Source organism: Scomber japonicus, chromosome 5, assembly GCF_027409825.1.
Source record: "Scomber japonicus isolate fScoJap1 chromosome 5, fScoJap1.pri, whole genome shotgun sequence".
NCBI classification, from domain to species: domain Eukaryota; kingdom Metazoa; phylum Chordata; class Actinopteri; order Scombriformes; family Scombridae; genus Scomber; species Scomber japonicus.
In genome coordinates, this window is record NC_070582.1 from 9,448,991 (window position 1) to 9,470,109 (window position 21,119).

Genomic DNA, 21,119 nt, shown 5'->3' on the forward strand with positions numbered 1-21,119 from the left:
CCTGAGCAGAGAGAGAGAGAGAGAGAGATATTGGAGGCTGTTCTTCCTGCATGTTGCTCTACCCCCTGGTGGTTAAGACTAGAAAAAAATGACAAAAGCTCACGACCTCTTGCCTTCATTCATAAAAATAGGAAACCAAACAGGAAAATCACCATTTTGAGTGTCAGTTTGCATCTGGAGGCCCGGTGAGGACTGTGAAATATAAAATGTTCCATCAGCTTTTAAAAGATAAAATAACAATAAACTTTAAATGTGTTGACAGTTTTGAACAAAGGCACATCTTTTCTTTTGCTTTCTCCAACAGTTGGTTTATCTTATCTTCTTATCTTTGCTTTTTTGTTGCTTTATTGGTCTATTGTCACTTTTATGGTCCTTTGCTTTTATGGTGTTGCATTTTTGCATGAATTGGGCTATAGAAATAAAGCTTAACAAAAATATATTGATTTTGCACATTTTCGTACAAAATACTGCAGGTATGTGAGTAAAATCTTGATGTACTTGAGTAAAATTCAGATGGAAATATTAGCCTACACTTTCTACAGGTGTAGTTACTAGTTGCTTTTCATATTGCAATTTTACATTAAAAAACGTATAAAAAACTTATAATCTTATAAAATACAGTGCTCCGTTACAGATTAAACCAGAAGTTATAACTAGCAGTGTCTAGTTGGTTGCCCCTTATCATGTCTAAGATGTTTGTCTGATGATGAAGTTCAACCAAAAAGATATTACATCTCTAAACTTCTCATTATTAAGGCTCCAATGAGGTAAAAACTCAATATTTCACAACAAAAGCAAATATTATAGAATATATATAAGAAAATGAATAAAGTTTGTCACACAACTCTAGTTTTCTCTCATTTCCTTTCCCATTAATCATCTCATGACTTCCCAGATTCATCATGTGACCTTTTGAAGGCGATTAAACTACCTACCAGTAAGTAATATAGTTAGAAGTAGCTCCACCTTAACTAACTTCCACACTAACATGCATCTTACTTATGCTGATGTATCAGTATTTACAATCTAATAATGATAAGATATCAGTCACATGCAGCTGTACCTTTGTACCTTTAGTTAAGAAGTCTTTTTTAAATGACTTAAATTTTTAATGAAGTACTTTTTCATTGTGGTATTTTAGATTTATATGTATATAAGTAGTAGTAAGTCTTCTAATGCATGATATAATGTGAGAGGAAGTAACTAATTATAGAAACAGGCCCTTCCTTAATAAGTAGTTGCAAGAAAAGCAATTTAATTAGAGAAACTTTCGACTCATGCACCCCCTTCTCGTCCCCCCCGAGGCCACATTATAGTCCAGTACACTTTACAGGAATTGCATGACATCATAGGAAGAAGAAAATACCCGACAGTACGATAAAGTCTCTGTAATACGACCCACAAACACACAGCAGGTCTCCATAGGCATACAATCGCTGCTGGTATATGTCAGTAGGAAGGTTAGTTCAAGTGCAGTTAGGAGATTGCATTTCCTGCAAGACATATTGATAGCCTTTAATTCATACCTTGATGTGTTTTTAATTGACACCATAAAACGACATGTGATGCAGAGAGTGCAGATAAGATTCCTCCATGCTACATTGTAGATATCTTCTTATACCTGTAGTTAAACAAGGAAAAGCCTTTTGAGACAGGTTGGCTATTCACTTCTTTGAGTAGAAGTGTTTTTGTAAGAGAAGGTCGGAAATTATGTGTGTGTTCACATGCTGTTTATATATTTTTCCCCCCCCACAAAAAACAAGCTCCTACAATAGGAGAACTGTAAATAATGAGGCGTGAGAAAGTCTGGCTTGAAAACCGAGGGAAAAGGGAGTGGACAACAATAGACTTCCTGTCAAACCAGCTGACGTCATGTCATTTGGGAAAATATGATTGGTAAACCCCTTAAGCCCTGCCCACGTAATATCAACCCTTACACACACAAAACAAAAAGTCTTCTGAGTGCATGCAAACATTAAAGAATATTAACTGCACTGTCAAAGAGGAAGATGAAAGTATTTATAGAGACCAATAAAAGATGAGCTTGTAAGATGTGTAGTTGTAAAGATGCTAGTTCAACATGAACAACTCAAGCCCTCATCAGATAAGTCTACTAAGTGACTAATATTAATGTGAAATCTGAATATCAGATTTAACTGGATTTTTATAAGAAGCACAAATGTACTGAGCTAAATTCTGTGGAATCGTGTCCGTAGCTACAAACGAGGACACCGAAGTGATGTCTTCAGCAGAGTGTCTGGGAGTTTAGGGGGTTTTAATGACCTGGCATCGTATTCACAAACATTCTGGGAATAATCTCAGAGAGCTCCTAACTTAGCCTTAATAAGTTTCCAAGTAGTAGAGTCCTGGCTTATAGGAGAAAATTGTCTGAGCGAGGAAAGGACAGACACATTTACCTTTATTATTTATTTAGTGAGGAGGTGTGTTTGACCCTGTTGACACTCTATGACTCATTCTTTTTTAAAATGTGTTATTAGTTGATCAAAAAAAAGAAAGAAAAAAGCACTTTCACTGATAATGGGCAAATAATTGACAGTGAAATTGATAGGCCTAATCATAGAATTTAGTAATCATGAATATTGTATATAATATAAAAATTATAGTCTATACCAGGGGTGTCAAACATGCGGCCCGTGGGCCAGAACCGGCCCGCCAAGGGGTCCAATCCGGCCCACTTTCATTCCTGTCTTCTTTTCCGTCCATCTTTCCATCCACCCTTTCTTCCTTCCTTTCTTTCCTTTCTTTCCTTCCTTCCTTTCATCTTTCCTTACTGTCTTCTCTCCTCTTCCTTCCATCCTTCCTTCGATCCTCCCTTTCTTCCTTCCATCTTTTCATCCTGTCTTCTCTTCCTTCCTTCCTTCCTTCCATCTGTCCTTCCTTCAATATTTCCTTCCTTTCTTTCATCTTTCCTTACTGTCTTCTCTCCTCTTCATTCGATCCTCCCTTCCTTACTTCCTTCCTTCCTTCCTTCCATCTGTCCTTCCTTCAATCTTTCCTTCCTTTCTTTCATCTTTCCTTACTGTCTTCTCTCCTCTTCATTCGATCCTCCCTTCCTTACTTCCATCTGTCCTTCCTTCCTTCCTTCTTTCCTTCCTTCCGGCCCACATAAGATCAAATTGGGCTGTATGTGGCCCTTGAATGAAGGTGAGTTTGACACCCCTGGTCTATACAGTAAAATGGTTGAAAACATAGGCCTACCTGTGCAGTAGCTGCTGACATACTGATAGTTTTTATAATTATTTAAATATGTTTGGATTCAAATGCTGCTCATTTGATTTGATATTAACAGGGAGGAGACTGGCTCAGCTTTCATCAATCTCTGTGATTACTGGCCCAGTCGATGATGAGCAGCAGCGTTTGTTGGCATGTAAATCTTTTTCTTTTTTTCCCCAGCTGCCACCAAATTCAAAATGACTCAAGCTGCCAAATATCTGTTGTGTTGATCACTTTCATTTCTGCTTTAATAGTGTTATTGCATTGGGTGTGAAGACGTGAGCACATCGCTGCACTATCTAATCTGTAGCATTTCATTAACTCACAGTCACTCAGTGTTAGAGTTCTACCTCTTTGTCTTTTCACTATTTTCTCCTCTGCTAAAGGAACTCCTAAAGCCGCACCTCAAAAGTCCCCCTCCCCTACTCACTTACCCCTTTTTCTCCTGAGGGTTAAAATGCTTTTTGTTAATAACTTTTTTCTTTACCAGGAGCTATTCTTAACTGTCAGGGGCAATTCTTAGAAAACGTCACAATAACAATTTTCTTAGAATTTCATCACCAGGAGCAGCTGTTTCTACTAGGAACTTTTATGAGTACGGCCCCCTAGGTGGAGTTTAGTTTCTACAGTTACACACGTTATGACATGATGGCTTTTTAAAGCTGAGTTTGATGGTTTTCAGACCAAAGATCTTTAAATTTGATTAGCTGATTGTTGATTTGTTGAGCTACAAAAAAAACATAACGTTGATATAAGGTTTATATAAATTATATTTAATTCAATTATTTCTACTCTCAGAATTATATGTGACAGCGTGGAACTGCATTCATGAAAATACATTTCACAATCGTTATAGCTAAACAGTTAAAGGAATAGTTCTGCATTTTGCATAAGCACTTTCCCTTTCTTGACAAGATGAGAAGATTGATGGTATCAATTTTAACATCTCTTGACAAGAAAGGCAAATACATGCCCCTCCCCCCTCCCCCCAAACTAACTATTCCCTTAAATGAAAGAAAAACAATAATCAGAAATGTTTTTATTATCGGCTTGTTAAAACTTTCCTCAGGGTGTAGTGTTCCCTTTGGGGATTTGTATTTGACTGCAGTATTTTCTAAAAAGACTCACAGTTCAACATGCATATTAACTTTATTTTTTTCAGACCCTAATATGAGGATTTTATCAGGCATGTAAGCTTCTCAACATGTTGGAGGGTTGCAGAGGAAATAAAAATGAGCTTCCTTAAAAAAGGTTTTCATATATATATATATATATATATATAAATATGTGTGTGTATATATATATATGTGTGTGTGTATATATATATATATATATATATATATATATATATATATCGTCACTTTTTTATATATTTATATGTGTGTGTATGTGTGTGTGTGTGGGGGGGGGGGGGGGGGAGAGATCGAGAGAGCTTTGAAAACTAACTGAGGACTGGAAGGTGCTCAGTTCCTGGAAAGCGATCTGTGCTGCTGACTAATAGCTGAATTCTTGCAGTAACCGCATGGCTGACTTTGCTCTCTTTGACAGGCTTCTCGGTGTAAAGGTGACTGAATGTGAAAGAAAAAACATCCGACTGTACTCGGCGTCACCATTTGTCAAACATTTTTGTTCACAGATACTATTTAGAGGACAAATTCTAAAACTGAGAATTGCTTGTGTTGTTCTTTTTTTCTCCTCTAACTAATTTAAAACCTGAATGATCACAAACCATATGGTTCAGTGTGATAACCTACATCATAGTTTCTCTTCCTTTTCTCTGTCACCCTAACCTAAAAACAGATTTCAAAGTAAAATAATCAGATCTTATGATACCCAATCTATAATTTTAAAAAGACCGGCTTACCAAATACTCTTATCAACTATCACATTGTCAGAAATTGTTAGTTTGTGATGTTCGATGCTTTCCAGGAGTTATTGCATGATCTGGTATTGTGGTACACCAAGTTTCCCTCAACCTCTGATCTCCTACGTTTCCCAGAATGAGTTGTAACAAGCCCCACAGACGGGATGTGAACCTGCTATTTTCACCTGTCTGTGTTCCGTGTAGGTGGTTCGATACCATCATAAAAAGCAAGAAAAGGAGAAAATGAGACTTTCTTTTTTTTTCCAGTGTAGAAAAAGTGAGTCGTGGCTCAAACACAAGACACATCATGTCTTCTTGCTGCACTGCATGCTGGTTAAGTGAAGGAGGAGTTTGTGAAGATATGAAAGATTTTTCTACTGTTCATTTCTCTCTGTATGATCGCAGTTGATTTTTCTTTGATCCGAAAAAGGAAAAGAAAAAAATATTTAGTCTTTAGATCACTTCAAAATGTATAATTCATTGATCTCACTCATGGAATTAGTCTTAATTGTAGTCATGGCTTATTTTCAGTCACTGGGACACTAACTATGCTACCAAATGACACAATAAGCACAGAATATGTTACAAAGCTCTGAATTTGAAGAGTTTTTGGGTCAACCACAACTACCTCACTTACTTTAAAAGCCATACCAATTAATTTCAGAAAAACAGACCTCAGTTTGTCTAAGTGGGACACACCGATCCAGGAAGTTTAAAAAGCACTGAGTTGAAACCAGAAACTTCAAAACTGTTTTCACTAAAAAAGAAAAAGAGGAAACAAAAGTAAAAAAAAAAAAAAAATAAAAAAAAATCGTGTGATCTCTCTTTCCAAGAAATTGTGAATGACTTGCCACAGCAGCCCAGATCTGATAACCTGCAGCAATGATCTTAGGTGTTCTTTCATAGAGGATGTGTTGACATGCGTCGCTGAAACAAGTTCATAACCCCGCAGGGCACTTTCACGTCTTTTCCTGTTGATCATTTCCACCAAGCTACTCAGTGTTACGCAAATGGCACAGTAAGCTCAGCGCAGAGGGAACGGTGCTCATGAATTCTGCTGATGAGCACTAGTATCAGTGGTATGAATCACGTCTTACATACAGGAACATCAGCTACTTGCAGTCATATTGACAGTGCAAGTTGAGTCAGGCCTGATATAATTGCAGAGGTTTTCAAATTTTGAAGCAGTTATAAAATTGAATCATTGACCCTTAAGAATATCCATGTTATATGTGTCTTTAGCTTTATTAAAGAAGCAACACTGTTTAGAAATGCACTTGTAAATGAACAACTATTAAATGGTGAAAACAAAAGAGCATTAAGACATTAATACATTAAGAAGACTTGCATGCTAGCCAAGTGAGTTTACTTTACTTACTGAGCTAAATGCTAAAATAATCATGCAAACATGCTCATTCAAATATTAGCATGTAGAAGTTTAGCACTGTTTGCAATTTTGAACATTTTAGAATAGTTTTATTAGCATGCTAACATTTGCTACTACTACTCATTAGTTTTACAGGTATTTGGTTGTGTTTTGGGGGAATGCTTGTCTGTATGTCCACCCAATAGATACAATTTTCTCAGAATCACTATAGCGATACTTTCTATAAATTAAGAAGACTTGCATGCTGGCCAAGCTAAATGCTAAATACTTTGAGCTAAATGCTAAAAAAATCATACAAACATGCTCATTAAAACATTAGCATGCATATGTTTAGCACTGTTTGCCATTTAGAACATCTTAAAATAGTTTTATTAGCATGCTAACATTTGCTACTACTACTCATGATCACTTATGACTGAGCTCTTTTAAAGCACTTTACATTTTAATCTTTCATTTGCACTCTATGTCCTTTTAATGATTTTAAAGCAAATCATTATATTTAATGCTCTATTCTAGCATTTTATTTCTCTCTTTCTATTTTTCTGTAATTTGGTTGTATCATTAGTGTGGGGGGTGGGGGGATGGGGGGTTAATTGCATGTTTTTCTGTTTTATGTAAAGCACATTGAGTTGCCATTGAATATGAAATGCACTATATAAATAAAACTGCTTTGTCTTGCCTTGCCTTACTCATTAGTTTTACAGGTATTTAGTTGTGTTTTGGGGGAATGCGTCTGTATGTCCACCCAATAGATGTTGAGACACTTTTCTCAGAATCATTATAGTGACTCAGGGTGATTACTGACATCACGAGGACTCATCATTTGGAAAACTTTACAGCAATCAAGCCAACAGTTATGAATATTTCAGTCCAGACCAACATGGTGGACTAACAGAAAGACCAACATCCCTAAAACCATGTTTCTGATGTGACAAGAAATTATAATAATAATAATTATACTATTTTAAATCTTTCTTGGAGAACTGATCTGACTGATATATTATAGACTTTAAACCAGGGCTTTCAATCAACCCCAAAAAAAGAATTAATCACCCCTTTTGCTGCAATGAATCCAATAAATCGCTTTTTTTCTTTCTTAATATTGACGTTTTTAATAATAGATATTAAAATGTAAAAATCACAGAATTAATGTAGAATCAACACCAAGGACGTATGTTAAAATAATTCAAATACTATTGTTTAATATCATCTTTTTTGAACACTTGAATTACAGATTTCCAGTAAAACCATTAAGGCCACTGACTGTCAGCTTGAAAGGCATTTTTCTAACATGCACTAGACATAATGAACCCATACCTACATGTTAAAGTGCTGTTGAATTTTAAAACCATCAAGCTCATTAAAATTAGATATTAGTTAAGAAAGCAATAACTTCTCACATGCTAAATGATGTCCAAGTGCCAGTTGAATTTCAATAACATTCACAGTATTTCATGCAAATATGGAAAAAGAACAAGGAAAGATTCAGAAGACAGAGAGAAAGATAGAGCGAGAAAGAGTTCAAAATGTAACGTTTTAACAATCTGGCATGACATCACTGGTACCAATAGATGCATGAGAGTCATTGTAGTTTCTTGTGATATTAGTAACTTCACTCTAGCGTTGAGCCTGCTACAGCCAGAAAGACAGTAAGGCATTTTCTTTTAACACATTCAAGATTTCAAATTAATAAAATCAATTAGTTAATTTTGACAGCACTACTTTCAATAATAACTATAATCTAATGAGCAGTTACGAACACAGGAGCACAGAGAGCGTAGGGCAATTAAAAAAAACATTTATTTAGGAAAATAGACTTAAAAATACCTTTGAAGCAATTCGAAATTTTAACATTAAAAAGTCCATATCCACATGATCTCACAAGGTCTGACCAGTCGTCTCATCCGTCCAACATGCACACACTACACCAAAACGGCAAGCTTGTTTAGATGAGAGAGTATCAGTGGTAGAAGAAAGCCTGCAGCTGACAACAATGAGGGTGAGAAGTTTTTTCATGTGGCATCTGTTTAAAATGCAAAAAGGACAAAGTGTGCAGAGCATCAAAATAACACTTGACCACAAAATGTGCTGCACCTTGCACTATATCTCACACGTTAAACCTCTCAGGCCCTTTTTTTCAGATGTGACTACCCACGCTGTCATGACAGTAATCTGCATAACAGACTGTGACGTAATAATTACAGTGGCTAAATATTGTGCAGTCATTTCTCTCTCGAAGAAAACAAGTTTCCGAGTTCAACGGAATGTTTAAAAAGGATGTAAGTGTCAGACACATATACAGCATAGCTCTACTAATCTGCACTCTGAGGGCGTCCTGAGCAGTGCCGGATTAGAATTAGCCATGCTTTGCAATTGGTCAGATCTGCAGAACCATTCAGGAGATATTCTAAAGAGCCATATGTGGGCCGCCATCACTCAGAAACACTGAGTTAGCAATTTGCATCTCTTTAAGCCTCCCACTTAGCTCTCCATGTGCGCTTCCCTTATTGGGTTTTGATTTAAAAAGTTCAGTCCGTCCCCTCCGTCCTGGCTCGGCGTGGACAGGTATTCTAACTCGTAGCCTCCGCTGTTATTGGCGGGGCGGACTTCACTCGATGGTTTTTTGTGCTCCAGGATCTGCTGCAGCTGGTGGCTGGCGTACTCTGGCTTGGCGGTGAGGGCTCCGACGGGAACCTCGATACCCAGGATGTCGGTGACCATGTAGGGGCGGAGCCAGCCCACCAGAGGGGTGCTGCCAGGGGTGTAGTGGGTCTGCTGGTGGTAGAAAAGGAGACCATCCACCTGGAGCCAGAAATTCAGAATTAAACTCGTCAAAATTAATGAATAATAAGACCTAGCTTTTCAAACATTTCTCTAACTCTAAAACTTTGTGCAATGTTTGCTTCAGCAGCAAGGGAAACGATTCGTGGAAAACGGATGAAGGACTGAGGATCTGTTCTTACACTGAAGCTGTACTCGGCTGCCAGGGCTTTCTTAATCGATTCTGCTGTGCAGTCTGTGTTCTGGAGGCTCACAAACCGGAACTGTTGGACCAAACAAAAAAAATGACAGCACCATGTTATTACTTACAAACTCAATTTGTCTTCATGTCAAATGTGATCAATTGCTTTTGTGAAACTAAGTTTACTCTATGAGGCCTAAGCCAGATTTAGCCCCTACCGAGCTGCACCACACAAATGCTGAGGATTAAGAGGTGGAACTAGAACTCAAAGTTCGCCCTGAAGTTTCCTGAAGGCACCATAATCTTGAAGATTTGTGTGCAATAATCACTTTAGTGCACAATTAGCCCTGAGGATACTAATGAGAGTTTGCCTTAATTTTCCTTTTTCCTTCCATTTCCCCCCTGAGGAGTTTAAAGTTCAAGTTCAGGACTTTATTTGGGGTATTCAAAGTGCAGCAAGGCATGAAGCACAATAAATACAAAAAGCAGAAAAGATTGAATAAACATGTGTCTCAAATAACAATACTAAGAAAAGAAGGAGCATGACATGGACAGGCTGTGTTTCTGGCACCATTACTCACGGGGTTGCGTTTGGCGATCTCTGATAGGCCGTCCGTCTCCTGGACTTTGGATTGGAGCCAGTAGAAACGGAACTGGGTCTGTTGATGAGAAAACAAGCACTGTAAACAAAAAACAAACCAAAAAAAAAAAAACAAAAAAAAAACTCCTTTTCCGATCCTGAGCCAATGAGATGGCAACGTGGCAAAAACGCACATCTGTGGTCCAGACTTTGCTACTTAAGCAATTAGACAAGCATTCCGGGATTGCTGGAGGATTAGAAACCAGTCTTACCGTGCAGTCATAGACCGGGTGGCCTCTCCAGCACATGACGTCCAGGATGTAGTACGTTCTGTCCACTTCACTATAAATGCAGTCCAGGATTGTGTAGTCTGCATGGACCAAATACAAAAGGCTCAGTTATAATTATGTGGCAAACACAGGTAGAAAACTGATCCTATCAACTACTACTGACTAAAGAAAAAGCAATAAGAACATGTTTTACAACCTCTCTGAATGACTTAGACCAACTCCAGTAGGGTTTAATAGTATTAATAGTCGATATCAGCTGGTTCTGATGTATTTGGTTCTGCTGATTACTTTCAGGTTCTGTAAGATGCTTTAGGAACAAAAATTCCCAAAACGAGGAGAGGAGGAATTTCAAGATACTCTCACCAACCCCCACACATTGCCCTGAGGATGGTGCAACAATGAACAACCGTATGCCTCGAGACATTTTAGTTACAGAGACCTAAAAAGACCCCACCGTCGTAACAAACGGCAAATGACAAAAACTTCTGCTCTGGTTAACCCCTTAACATCCAGCTTTTACGGTTGGAAAAATGTTTTATTCACAATATTATACTATATTTACTAAAAAGTCATCCTGACATATGTGGTACTTTTGGGAAATTTGAGATCTCCGCTAGAATTTAAAGTCAAGTTTCATGACTTTGGCCAAATCTTCTAAGTTTGACAGTCTTTTGATGTTTAAATACTACATCTGGCTCCGAATGAAACTTAAATGTGTATGAATGAGAGCCAGTGGGAGATCCTGTTGTTGGTGGAAAAACTTTCCTGTGTTGCTAAATTGACTATTGTAGGCGTTCATTTTTTGTGAATCAGGGAGTTCCAGATAAAGCGGGTCCACCTACCTTTTCCCATGGCGGAGTTGTGTCTGTTCCCACCAGGCAGCAGGGAGGGGAAACGATTCACACAGTAGCCACTTTTAGTGTACGCTGCAGTGGAACCCTTCAAAATAAACCCAAAACAAAACTTCAAAACCAGAGACGATATAAGAGGAAGAGACAAGTGTTACTATGAGGTCAGGTACTCCCCACAGCATTGTTCTACGCTCTGATCAAAAGAAAAAAGGCTTTTTGACAATATGTGGCATCTTCTTTTGAAGCAGTGACAGTTATTTTTGGGAAATACACTTCTTTGGTTTCTTGTTTAGAGTTAGATGAGATCACTTTTATATCTGTCCAATAAATACTAGAGACTATAGCCAGGAGACAGTTAGCTCAGACTGGAGCACATGGAAATAACCAGCCTGGCTCTGTCCAAAGGTAACAGAATCCACTTACCAGCACCCCTAAAGCTCACTAAATGTCACTCTCAGAGATCGCCAGGCAACCAGCAGTTTTAAAGGCCCCTTAAAACCGTGTGATTTTGGGCTGTCTGAGTTGAAAAGTGGTGAAATCTTTGGTTGTCAATTTAGAAAACTTCAGACTCGTTCGCCTTAATACATCCACAGTACACGAAAACCGAACTGGTGGAAGTGAAGCAAAGAAAGAAATCTGTGCGCCTTTCCTACGGATGATGTGTCTCTGCTTTCAGAAACTTTTTTTTTTTCTATTTACGCTGCTTTGCTGAGATTCACCACATATGCAGCGCACAATCTGACAGCCTGAAACTGACATCATGCAGTCTGATTACTGCGAAGATTGTATTCAAGGTGCCTCGAACATGCAATATATCACTGAAATAAACTTCATCGTTGTTGTCTCATATTCTAAAAGGCGATTTAAGCGTTGTATTTACCAGACAGACATGTAAACGGTATACAATCTGAGTTTTTATCAATTTAAAACTGATTTACTGATCTGAACACTGGAAAAAAACCCATAAGAAAGGGACTAATTTAAACAACATAATTAAGTAAAACAGTAACACAGTATGATTGTATTGTCGTGAAACCATCCCTAATAGTCCACAGACATCGATAATACTACTGAATTATCTCTAAGACCTAATTTATATACATAATCATTTCTGTATATTCTATTTGAGCTTCCTCGATGCAATAAAAAAACAAATAGCATAAAGTGTAAATCTTATTCACAAGACAACCTGATGACTGTAATTGCAGGGGTCATGAGAATTATGGGACCTAAATATGGCATCATGGTTGAGAAAAAGTTTTTTGGTGTAGTCTCAACATGAATCAAACCCCCACACAGTCCCCGCTGAGCTACACAGGCGCTACGAGAGATAAAAGATAAAAACTTGGCCAAAACTGACAAATAAATCTGACTTCTTGCACGCATATAAAAAAAAAAACTTGTCTCATTCAATTTTCCTCCAGCAACGGAAATCCTCTGTTGTCTCTTCTCATCAAAAGACCGCTGGGGTGAGGCCTTTCACAGATTTGTCGTCAATGAGGTCAAGATCTCAATGAACGAGGAACCAGATGACTGTAGGTGCACAGTCATTATGGTTTTATAGATGGTTGCATCACAGGGTGCGGAGTGTGTAACAAAGTTACAACAAAGGGTTTGCGTGTGGTTTAGGGGTCGGTAGGAAAGACAGTTACCAGTAATTTGTATCACATAGTGATAAGCATTTTCAAGCCCCGTCATTGCTCAGAAACCACAAGTTAGATCTGGTACAAAGTAAAACACAAAAATGAAGTCAATTTGGGGAAAACAATCTCAAATTCGGACAAAAAGCACATTTTATTTCACAAGAACTTGAGGTATTAATATCCAATTTCACTTCTTGTATTTTAAGTCATGCTGACAATTTAGAAAATACTGAAGTGGATATTGGTCTCTTTGGTCTTTCGCGGAAATCTCTTCATAAACACCAACTGGTACAGAACGCAGCAGCAGCTCGTATCATAACCAGAACTCCCTCTATTGAACACATCACTCCTGCCCTGCAGCATTGACTTTAAGATTCTACTCCTCACGTTCAAGATCCTTCACAACCTGCCACCATCATATCTCTCTGAACTTATTCACATCTACACACCTTCTCGAACTCTCCGATCCTCCTCTGCCAACCAGCTCTTTGCCCCATCTGCCAACTTAACCACCATGGGGTCAAGAGCCTTCAGCTGATCCCCCCCCGCCGTCTTTGGAACTCTCTCCTACCTGACATTCACAGTTCTGACTCTGTCTCCACCTTTAAATCCTGCCTGAAAACGCACCTATTCAGAGTGGCATACTCTGTCTCACACTGACTATGCAATCTTCATTCTTGTTTATTTATTGTACTAATGCACTTTGTAGTCACATTCATATTTATTCTTTATCTTTGCACTAAATGTCACCTGATTTATATTGTTTGATGTACTGTTGTTGTGTTATATGTGCCTTGTAAGGTGTCCTTGAGTGCTTTGAAAGGCGCCTTTAAATAAAATGCATTATTATTATTTATTATTATATCAAAGGCTTTAAAAAAGGGGTGCGTTTGATTTGACAACACTAGAGCCGTGGTGACAGCTTCAGCCTGGCTCCAACCTGCCTCTCAAATTTGGATTTTCTGTTTAAAACTACTGACAAGTATAAATCCAAACCCAAGTCAGTCAGTCTTTGCCTCCACAGCCAAAACAAAAATATTCACAAGAGAAAGCAAAACTTCCTGCAATCAATCATCTGTAAGATGCTTAGAAAACTCTGAGCCGTTTTAAAGGCGGTCCTTTTCTCATCTTGACATTCTGATTCAATTAAAACATGTTTAATATTATTGGAAGTTTTTGGCTCTCTTCACACATACACAAACACACGACAGACGGCCAATTAACAGTGTTTGGAGTCTGTGTTTAATTTGGCATGTATCTGATCCACAGGCCAGCATGTATTTTAGTGAGAAACTTCAATTTTTTGAAATGGTTCGCCTCTCATTCCCACAGTCTTCTCCCACTAAAAAAAGTGCAGCTAACCAACAGAAACTTGTATTGATTAAATTGATACTGAATTGACAAGAAGACTGTTAAAGTGTCATATTTCTTTAAGGTAGTTTGGTGTAATATTTCCCCTGGAGAGCGCAGGGAGCTAACTTGTACATTTTACAACCACTACAGAAACATTGGCTAACTGCTAAAGTATGATAAGGTTGTTGACATTGACTGCTGTTAGTTATAAGTTTGATTAATGGCTACAGTCTGCTAATGAGCCTGTTTGTATTGAGTACCGACAGTGGCCGATCAGGCTAATTAACAGTTTATTGGACTGTCTCTAACGGGCCCTATGCAGTAAATGCTTTTACTGTCTTTCTACTATCCTAATTAAACGTGACGTGCTTGATGATGTTATTAATGACTTTTGCTGAAACTTGAAAGCTCAGCCATCTCGTAGCTTCCCTTTTTCCTTTTTTTAATACGTCACATTAACGTTTATTCACCCAGAAAAAATAATAATATTCCTCTGTATAATATGACCTCCTCTTTCTGTCAGCTGCTGAGTGTCTGCAGTGTATTTACTAGTTTTTCACACATGATTTCGAGCCAGTTGGAGGAGCGAGACCTTTGTATAATTTTCCAGGCTGCTGCCGTTTCTGCTGTACTTCATGCAGTTTGCAAACAGAAATGCTCCGACGTCCAGCAGCTGAAAGTGCTGTGTCCAGATGGGTAACGGTTGAAGGTGGTTTCTGTGGGAAGCTGTATAAACTGTGTAGCTGTTTTAATGTTGTAAAAATACCTTGTTTTCACATGAATCCTGGAAATCCTGAAAATTTAAAGCTTACTTCAAGGACAGGAAAACATGACTCTGATCGTCTTAGCTTGACGTGATCTAAGAAAAAAAAAGGGCCCTAAAAGATCCCCAAGTATTCGCCAAATCTGTGACTTAACACAGTGATTTATGACACCTTTTCTCTAGATGTGACTGGGTGTCAGATTGAAGTATTTTAAAAGTCTTTTCAAAGTCCTCTAGTACACAGTTGGTATAATCCAACTCCTTTATGACTCGACCGGGAAGTACCCCCGCCACCCTCTCCAATCCCCCTCTGGTTAACACTGCCCCCACGGCAAACCTCTTGTTCCACAGGAAACACTGAGTCCTTTTATCTCCCTTACCTCTGCTGAAGAAACTTTCCAGCAAATCTCTAAAACTCTTTTTTTTTTGGGTGCTTTTTACTAGTAATGAAGTAATCATAAAAGTAATAGAAACACGACACGGACAGACTGAGCAGCTAAGTGGGTGATGACGGAGTGTTTCTGGGGGTTTGACAGGGAGAGAGAGAGAGATGAGGAAAGTTGCACAACAGACTGACTGTGCCATGTTCAAGAACACAGCACAAATACCCTGGAAAGTTTTTATTAAATGTATCTTTTCCAGGCAACCCGGTCGAAAATGTTTTGAGGCCCAGTTACCAGTCCCCAAACCGTAGACTGGTAATCACTGCTGGCAATGACACACACACACACATACACACAGTATTTTTAGTTAAATGTTCCCCAGAATGGAGGAACATTTTTTAAAGATACCCTCAACACAATATATAAAACATATAAAATACTTTGCTTTGACCTCCACCTCCTTCCTTTAATAAAGCTTACAGTTAGAGCTGGCCGAGGCTGGTCTTGGACGAACCCCAAGTGATGCTGCTATAGGCCGAGACAGCATCATGGGGAACTTCCTATGATGCAATGAGTTCCTGTCTCCTCCTCCTTACACTCTCCATCTGTACACATTCATGTACCACTAATGCATGTTACTGACTTGGCAGCTTTCCGGGAGTTTTTGTGCTCTCTCATCTCGCAGGTAAACGTCAGCTGCGGACCGCCTACTGTCCCATTTGTCCAGATTAAATATCTCTGTGTCTCACTCTAGCCCATCTCCACTTCCCTCTGTCTCTCTAAACCCAACCAGTTAAGGCAGACGGCCACCTACGTAGAACCTGGTTCTGCTCAAGGTTTCTTCCCGTCCTCTGTGCTGCTGTTGCCAAGGGGATTGTTGGGCCTCTGTAAATTGAGGAGTGTAATCTAGACCTGGGATATCTTCTGTTGTGATTTGGTGGTATATAAATAAAACTGACTTGTCTTCCTCACTGAAAATCAAAGAATCTCTAAATAATATTGTTTGGTTCAAAAAGTTTAATTGCCAGACACAAGATATCTCCTACTTCACTTTAAAGCCCATTTTCAGTGAATATACACTGGAGGCCTCAAGTTTCCACATCACACTTGTGGAAGGATTGTGTAGAGTTGGCTCAAGTCTACTACATGTGATGTGACAAATACTGCTCGTAGATAAACAACTTATATTTGGATTTGAGGTGAGCAAAGAGAACCTTTCCACCTTCGTCAGATGAATGTGAAAACAGCCTTTTAATGTCAAACTCAGAAATGTCAAGTGAGGTAAAAAAGGGGGACTTTTAAAATGACAAAAATTCTAACTTTACCTTTACTAACCTTATTAAAACATATGTGCCACATTTCAATAGAGCACAAAATCAAACTACTCCTCATTTATTCTTGTATCATGATCTAGTGACATAATTCAGGTTTACATCAGAATAATTTTAACTTCTCTTATTTAGGTGCCGCGGTGTAATGTGGGTCAAAACAGTCATTACAAAACTGGTTTGGCTTGTGTATGTGTGTTTGTGTGTGTGTCTAGCGCACACAAACACACATGCTTTTGGTTCTTCAGTTGTTCTCAACATATCTCTTCTGTGTTCTTGTCTGTGGTCATGATGTAGCGTGTTTACAGGAAATACTGTAGTGTTTAAATTATGGTTGTAAGTTAAATGCCAACAGCTGCATATTTTATCCCACTGTCACCTTTTTGGTAAAAGTGTTTCACATAATGACTCAGGCTTAAAATAGCTCAAATTGTGTGATTCATACTCTACTCATATCTCACCTTAGGTACCAGAATGAACATCTTTACTGTATTATGGTGGAATCACTCCAGGTTTACGGCTTACGTCACTGATTCAGGAAAGTTTTTCTTCCTTGTGCGCCCACATTATTAATTTTATGTGGGGTTGCTCATACTGGTTGGTTCATCTTACTCACTCGTTCTACCCACTACCAAGAATGCATAGCTGAATTTACGAGCAAAAAAAGGTTAAATACGGTAATCCTCTCAAAGTATTGATTAGAAAAGGATCTGAAAGCTGTTGATCATGTTCATCATTTTGGAAACTGGTTACTCTTTCGATCAGGACAGGAAGATGACACAATAGAAACAGCAGAGATGGAAAAGTAATTCATCAGTTAGTAAGAGGCAGCTCAAAGAGTGCAATAAATTCTTAATGTTGGGCCTTTAAAATAATTACTGACCAATTTAGAAATGCAGGAAGAGGAGTGAAGGCAGTGAAAGGTTCTTACCTTGGAGGCAACAATGAGAGACCTTTTCCCCACAGGACAAACCACCATTATCCATTCAGTGTCCAATTCTGATGGCACATCCACTAGCCACTCTGACAGCATGAGCTGAGGAGGAGGAACTGAGTTAACAAACTCTGCATTTCATCTTCATCGACATTATATTCAAGAGTCAACCACTGAAAATGGAAAAGTCTGTCAGCATTCAAAAAGCTGGTACAAACACAAGAATGATTTATTATTGAGTCTTATGCCAGAGACAGAGAGCTGTCATTCTAGAGACTCAAGCGCCCTCTGCTGGCCAAACTGAAGAATGTAGCTGAGAAGTACAGCTGAGCTGCTGTCCTTCACACATGAACAAGAGTAATACCTCTGGGTAATAATACATCAAACACTGACCTGGTTAGCATAATGTTTTGGCAGCTTCCTCCTCTCAATCTCCATCCCCTCTTCCTCCTCTGCTTTGTCATCTTGCTCCCGTTCCCCCTCTTCCTTTTTCTCCATGTCCTCCTCCCCATCGCTGTCTGCTCCTGTCCAGTCCCCGTCAGCCAGACGCCGTGCATGGTTGACATAGTTTAACCTTTTACTGAGATAAAAAGAAAAGTTCATTCAGACGCTTTCAATGTGGCATAAAACATTAAATAATTAAAATTCCAGCCAGAACAGACACCACTGAATATAAACCTAAACTAATCAAACAACAATTAGGGTGACTGCAGTACAATTTTCAATGAAAGTATCAAAATATGAACCATTTATAATGGACAAATACTGGAAAATTCAGACATTTACCTTTTCTGCAGGTCAAGGAAGCGCCGGCGTCGCTCGCTCTGCTCCAGCACGCTGTACTTGCTCTTGTATTGGGCCAGCCGAGGGTGGGGGCAGGCCGTGCTGTTGGACTCCTTGGACACAGCAAAGCTGGCCGAGAGGGCTTGGGTCAGGTCATCCATGGGGACTCTGCAAAACAACACAGTGGTTAATTAATATATTGTCCTCTTTTTAAAACTCCCTTTCTTCCACCCACTTATAATAAGGATAATGTGGCTGATGAATTCATGAGTAACCACTATGAAAACCTGAATATCAGATGTAATGTAATTATTACAGCCACTCGAGCAGCTTGCAGTAATACTACTTTGATTTCTTTTAAACAGCTTTAAACACCTCAGATGCATTACGGACAAAATAACTGTACAGTTATAAACACATTTTGAGTGGGAAAATAATATTGTGATGTAGTTTTCAGGTGTTTTTTGTGTTAACAATAGGCAATATTTCTTTTCAAAAATATTGGATTAACACTACTGAAACCTGAGAAGCTGAAACTAGCAAATATCACACATTTTTTGATTGATAAGCAACTTTTGTGGTGGAGATTGGACAAAGTAAAACATGTTAAGTTGTTACATTGGGCTCAACACATCTTCACTCACTTACTGAAAAAAATAACGACTAATTGATTAGGGTTGCAATTTAAGATAATTCATCTGCTAACTTTTTCTCTCATTTTTTTCATTAAGATATCAAATTGTGAAGAAGTTATGACTTCCCAGAGTCAAAGGTGAAGTCATGTTTCTTGTTTTGCTTGACCAACAGAGTCTAAACCTCCCAAATAATTCACTTTACTATCATGTATGATGACAACCAAAAACATAAAGTCCTCACATTTATGAAGACATAAAAGAATGGCTAAAATGATTATCAAAATAGTTGACAATTCATTTTCAGTTGATCAACTTATCAACTAATTGTTTCAGTTCTACAATTGATAATGTAAATAATCAGTAGTTCCAGTCCTGCAGATAATTCCCTCTAAAAGATATATTGATCAATATTCTGTTCAAAATATCCTGATAATGTGATGATGAATATTAATCTAGATCTTTGTTGATTGACAGTCACTGACAACATCTGGTTATGCTTATTTGTTTCTGTCTATGTATCCTAAATGATTCTTGGTGCAATGTAAGAAGCTGTTTAGTGCTGCACATGGTTAGTTAATGTCAATACTTGCACACTGAACTATGACAGTAGCTACGTTTCACCTATATCAATCTTTGTACAAGTTATAAACACATGCCACAACAAACACCTTTACAACAGGTGATAAACCCACTTCTATCTAGTCGAGCTTTAGTAGAAGTTTTTAAAAAAGCCCGGGCTCTGCTAACTCTATATCCAGCTAGTCATGCTAGAGGGTTAGCATTGTGCTAAAGCTGCTAGCATACAGTGGGCCGACCAGTCCCTAGCAACAGTGATTCTAGAACGTTACGTCACTGCTAACACGTCTACTACAGAAGACAATTAAGCCGCTGCACCCGATGTTTAGTTTTGATAATAGTGAATCAATTAGAGAAATACATTTAAATAAATAGATACCTTTGGACATGCAGGGAGGTTGCTGTTAAAAAAGTGTCACGCTGTCATCTCTCCCCACCGGCGGTGACTTTTTTGTGGGCCGACTACAGCAACAAACTAACCCGGAGTTTTTTTGCAGCAGCACACGATGAGGATGGAGTAAACACTGTACATTCATCGGCTATTTCAATATGTACATCTGTGCAATCTTATTCAATCAAGCTCTGCCATAAATTGTACTGTTTCGATGTTTATACATTTTCAGGTTATGTTGACATTATCAAAAAAGGTAATCATTTTACTTTTATGTTTATTACTGAGGTCATACTAAGTGGTGGTGGCCTACTGAGGTGCATTATATTGACTGGTGTCCCTAATATTTTGTCCCCCTCATGTATGTTAATGGAGTGGACAAAATATAGGGGACACCATTCAATATAATGCACCCTAGTACATCACCATCACCCACTGTGACCTCAATATTAAACATCAAGAATGATCACCTTCTTGACAATATCAACAAAAACTGAAAATCTATAAACTTCATAAATATAGAATTTAAAGCAGAGCTGTTGTATTGGATTGGATTGCACAGGTGTACCTAATAAAGAGGCCAATGAATGTACAGGAAATACTTTATAATAAAGATGATTTATTTAAGTAAAAGTAACAATACACTATAAAAATAAGTACCAGCAACAAAATGCATTTGAAGTATCAAAACAAAACTAAATTACTCATTATGCAGAATAACCGCTGTAAGTGTCACATTACATGTTATTGGATTATTGTTATGAAAACATTAACATATAAACTATATATATTTGAGTAACTTCTTGCACTATTTGATAATATAATCAATAACAGTATCTGATTTTAAAAACTGATCACATGTTTTGTATGTAAAGTCTTAGTCTAAAAAGTAGCCATCGCTATCATATAAATGTAGTGGAGTACATGCAGTGAAGTAGAAGTATAACATAGCATAGCAAGTACCTCAAAATTTGTACTGTACTGCATAATTGAACTTTCCTCTGAATCTATGTTGTATACTTTTGTATGAAATGGTGCTATAAAAGCTACATTTTATCTTAAACATGAACATCTTTATGAACATCTTGTGGTTGAGAGATATTTGAATTTCAGAATGTGAAATAAGTAAATATAAGAATATAATGGTGGGTTTTTCATAAAG

The 21,119-nt window shown here is 38.1% G+C and overlaps 1 protein-coding gene across 1 annotated transcript; it reads right to left on the reverse strand.

The window, feature by feature from the left end:
* Positions 1-8,267: 8,267 nt before the first annotated feature.
* On the reverse strand, positions 8,268-20,013 carry snupn (snurportin 1). Its single transcript, XM_053319060.1, has 9 exons — positions 19,946-20,013; positions 18,359-18,523; positions 17,966-18,152; positions 17,570-17,674; positions 11,160-11,256; positions 10,300-10,397; positions 10,029-10,106; positions 9,449-9,529; positions 8,268-9,287 (listed from the first exon to the last, which is right to left on the reverse strand). Exons 2-9 carry the CDS (start codon positions 18,514-18,516, stop codon positions 8,967-8,969), a joined length of 1,125 nt encoding a protein of 374 aa, XP_053175035.1. The 5' UTR covers positions 18,517-18,523; positions 19,946-20,013; the 3' UTR covers positions 8,268-8,966.
* Between the last annotated feature and the right edge of the window lie 1,106 nt (positions 20,014-21,119).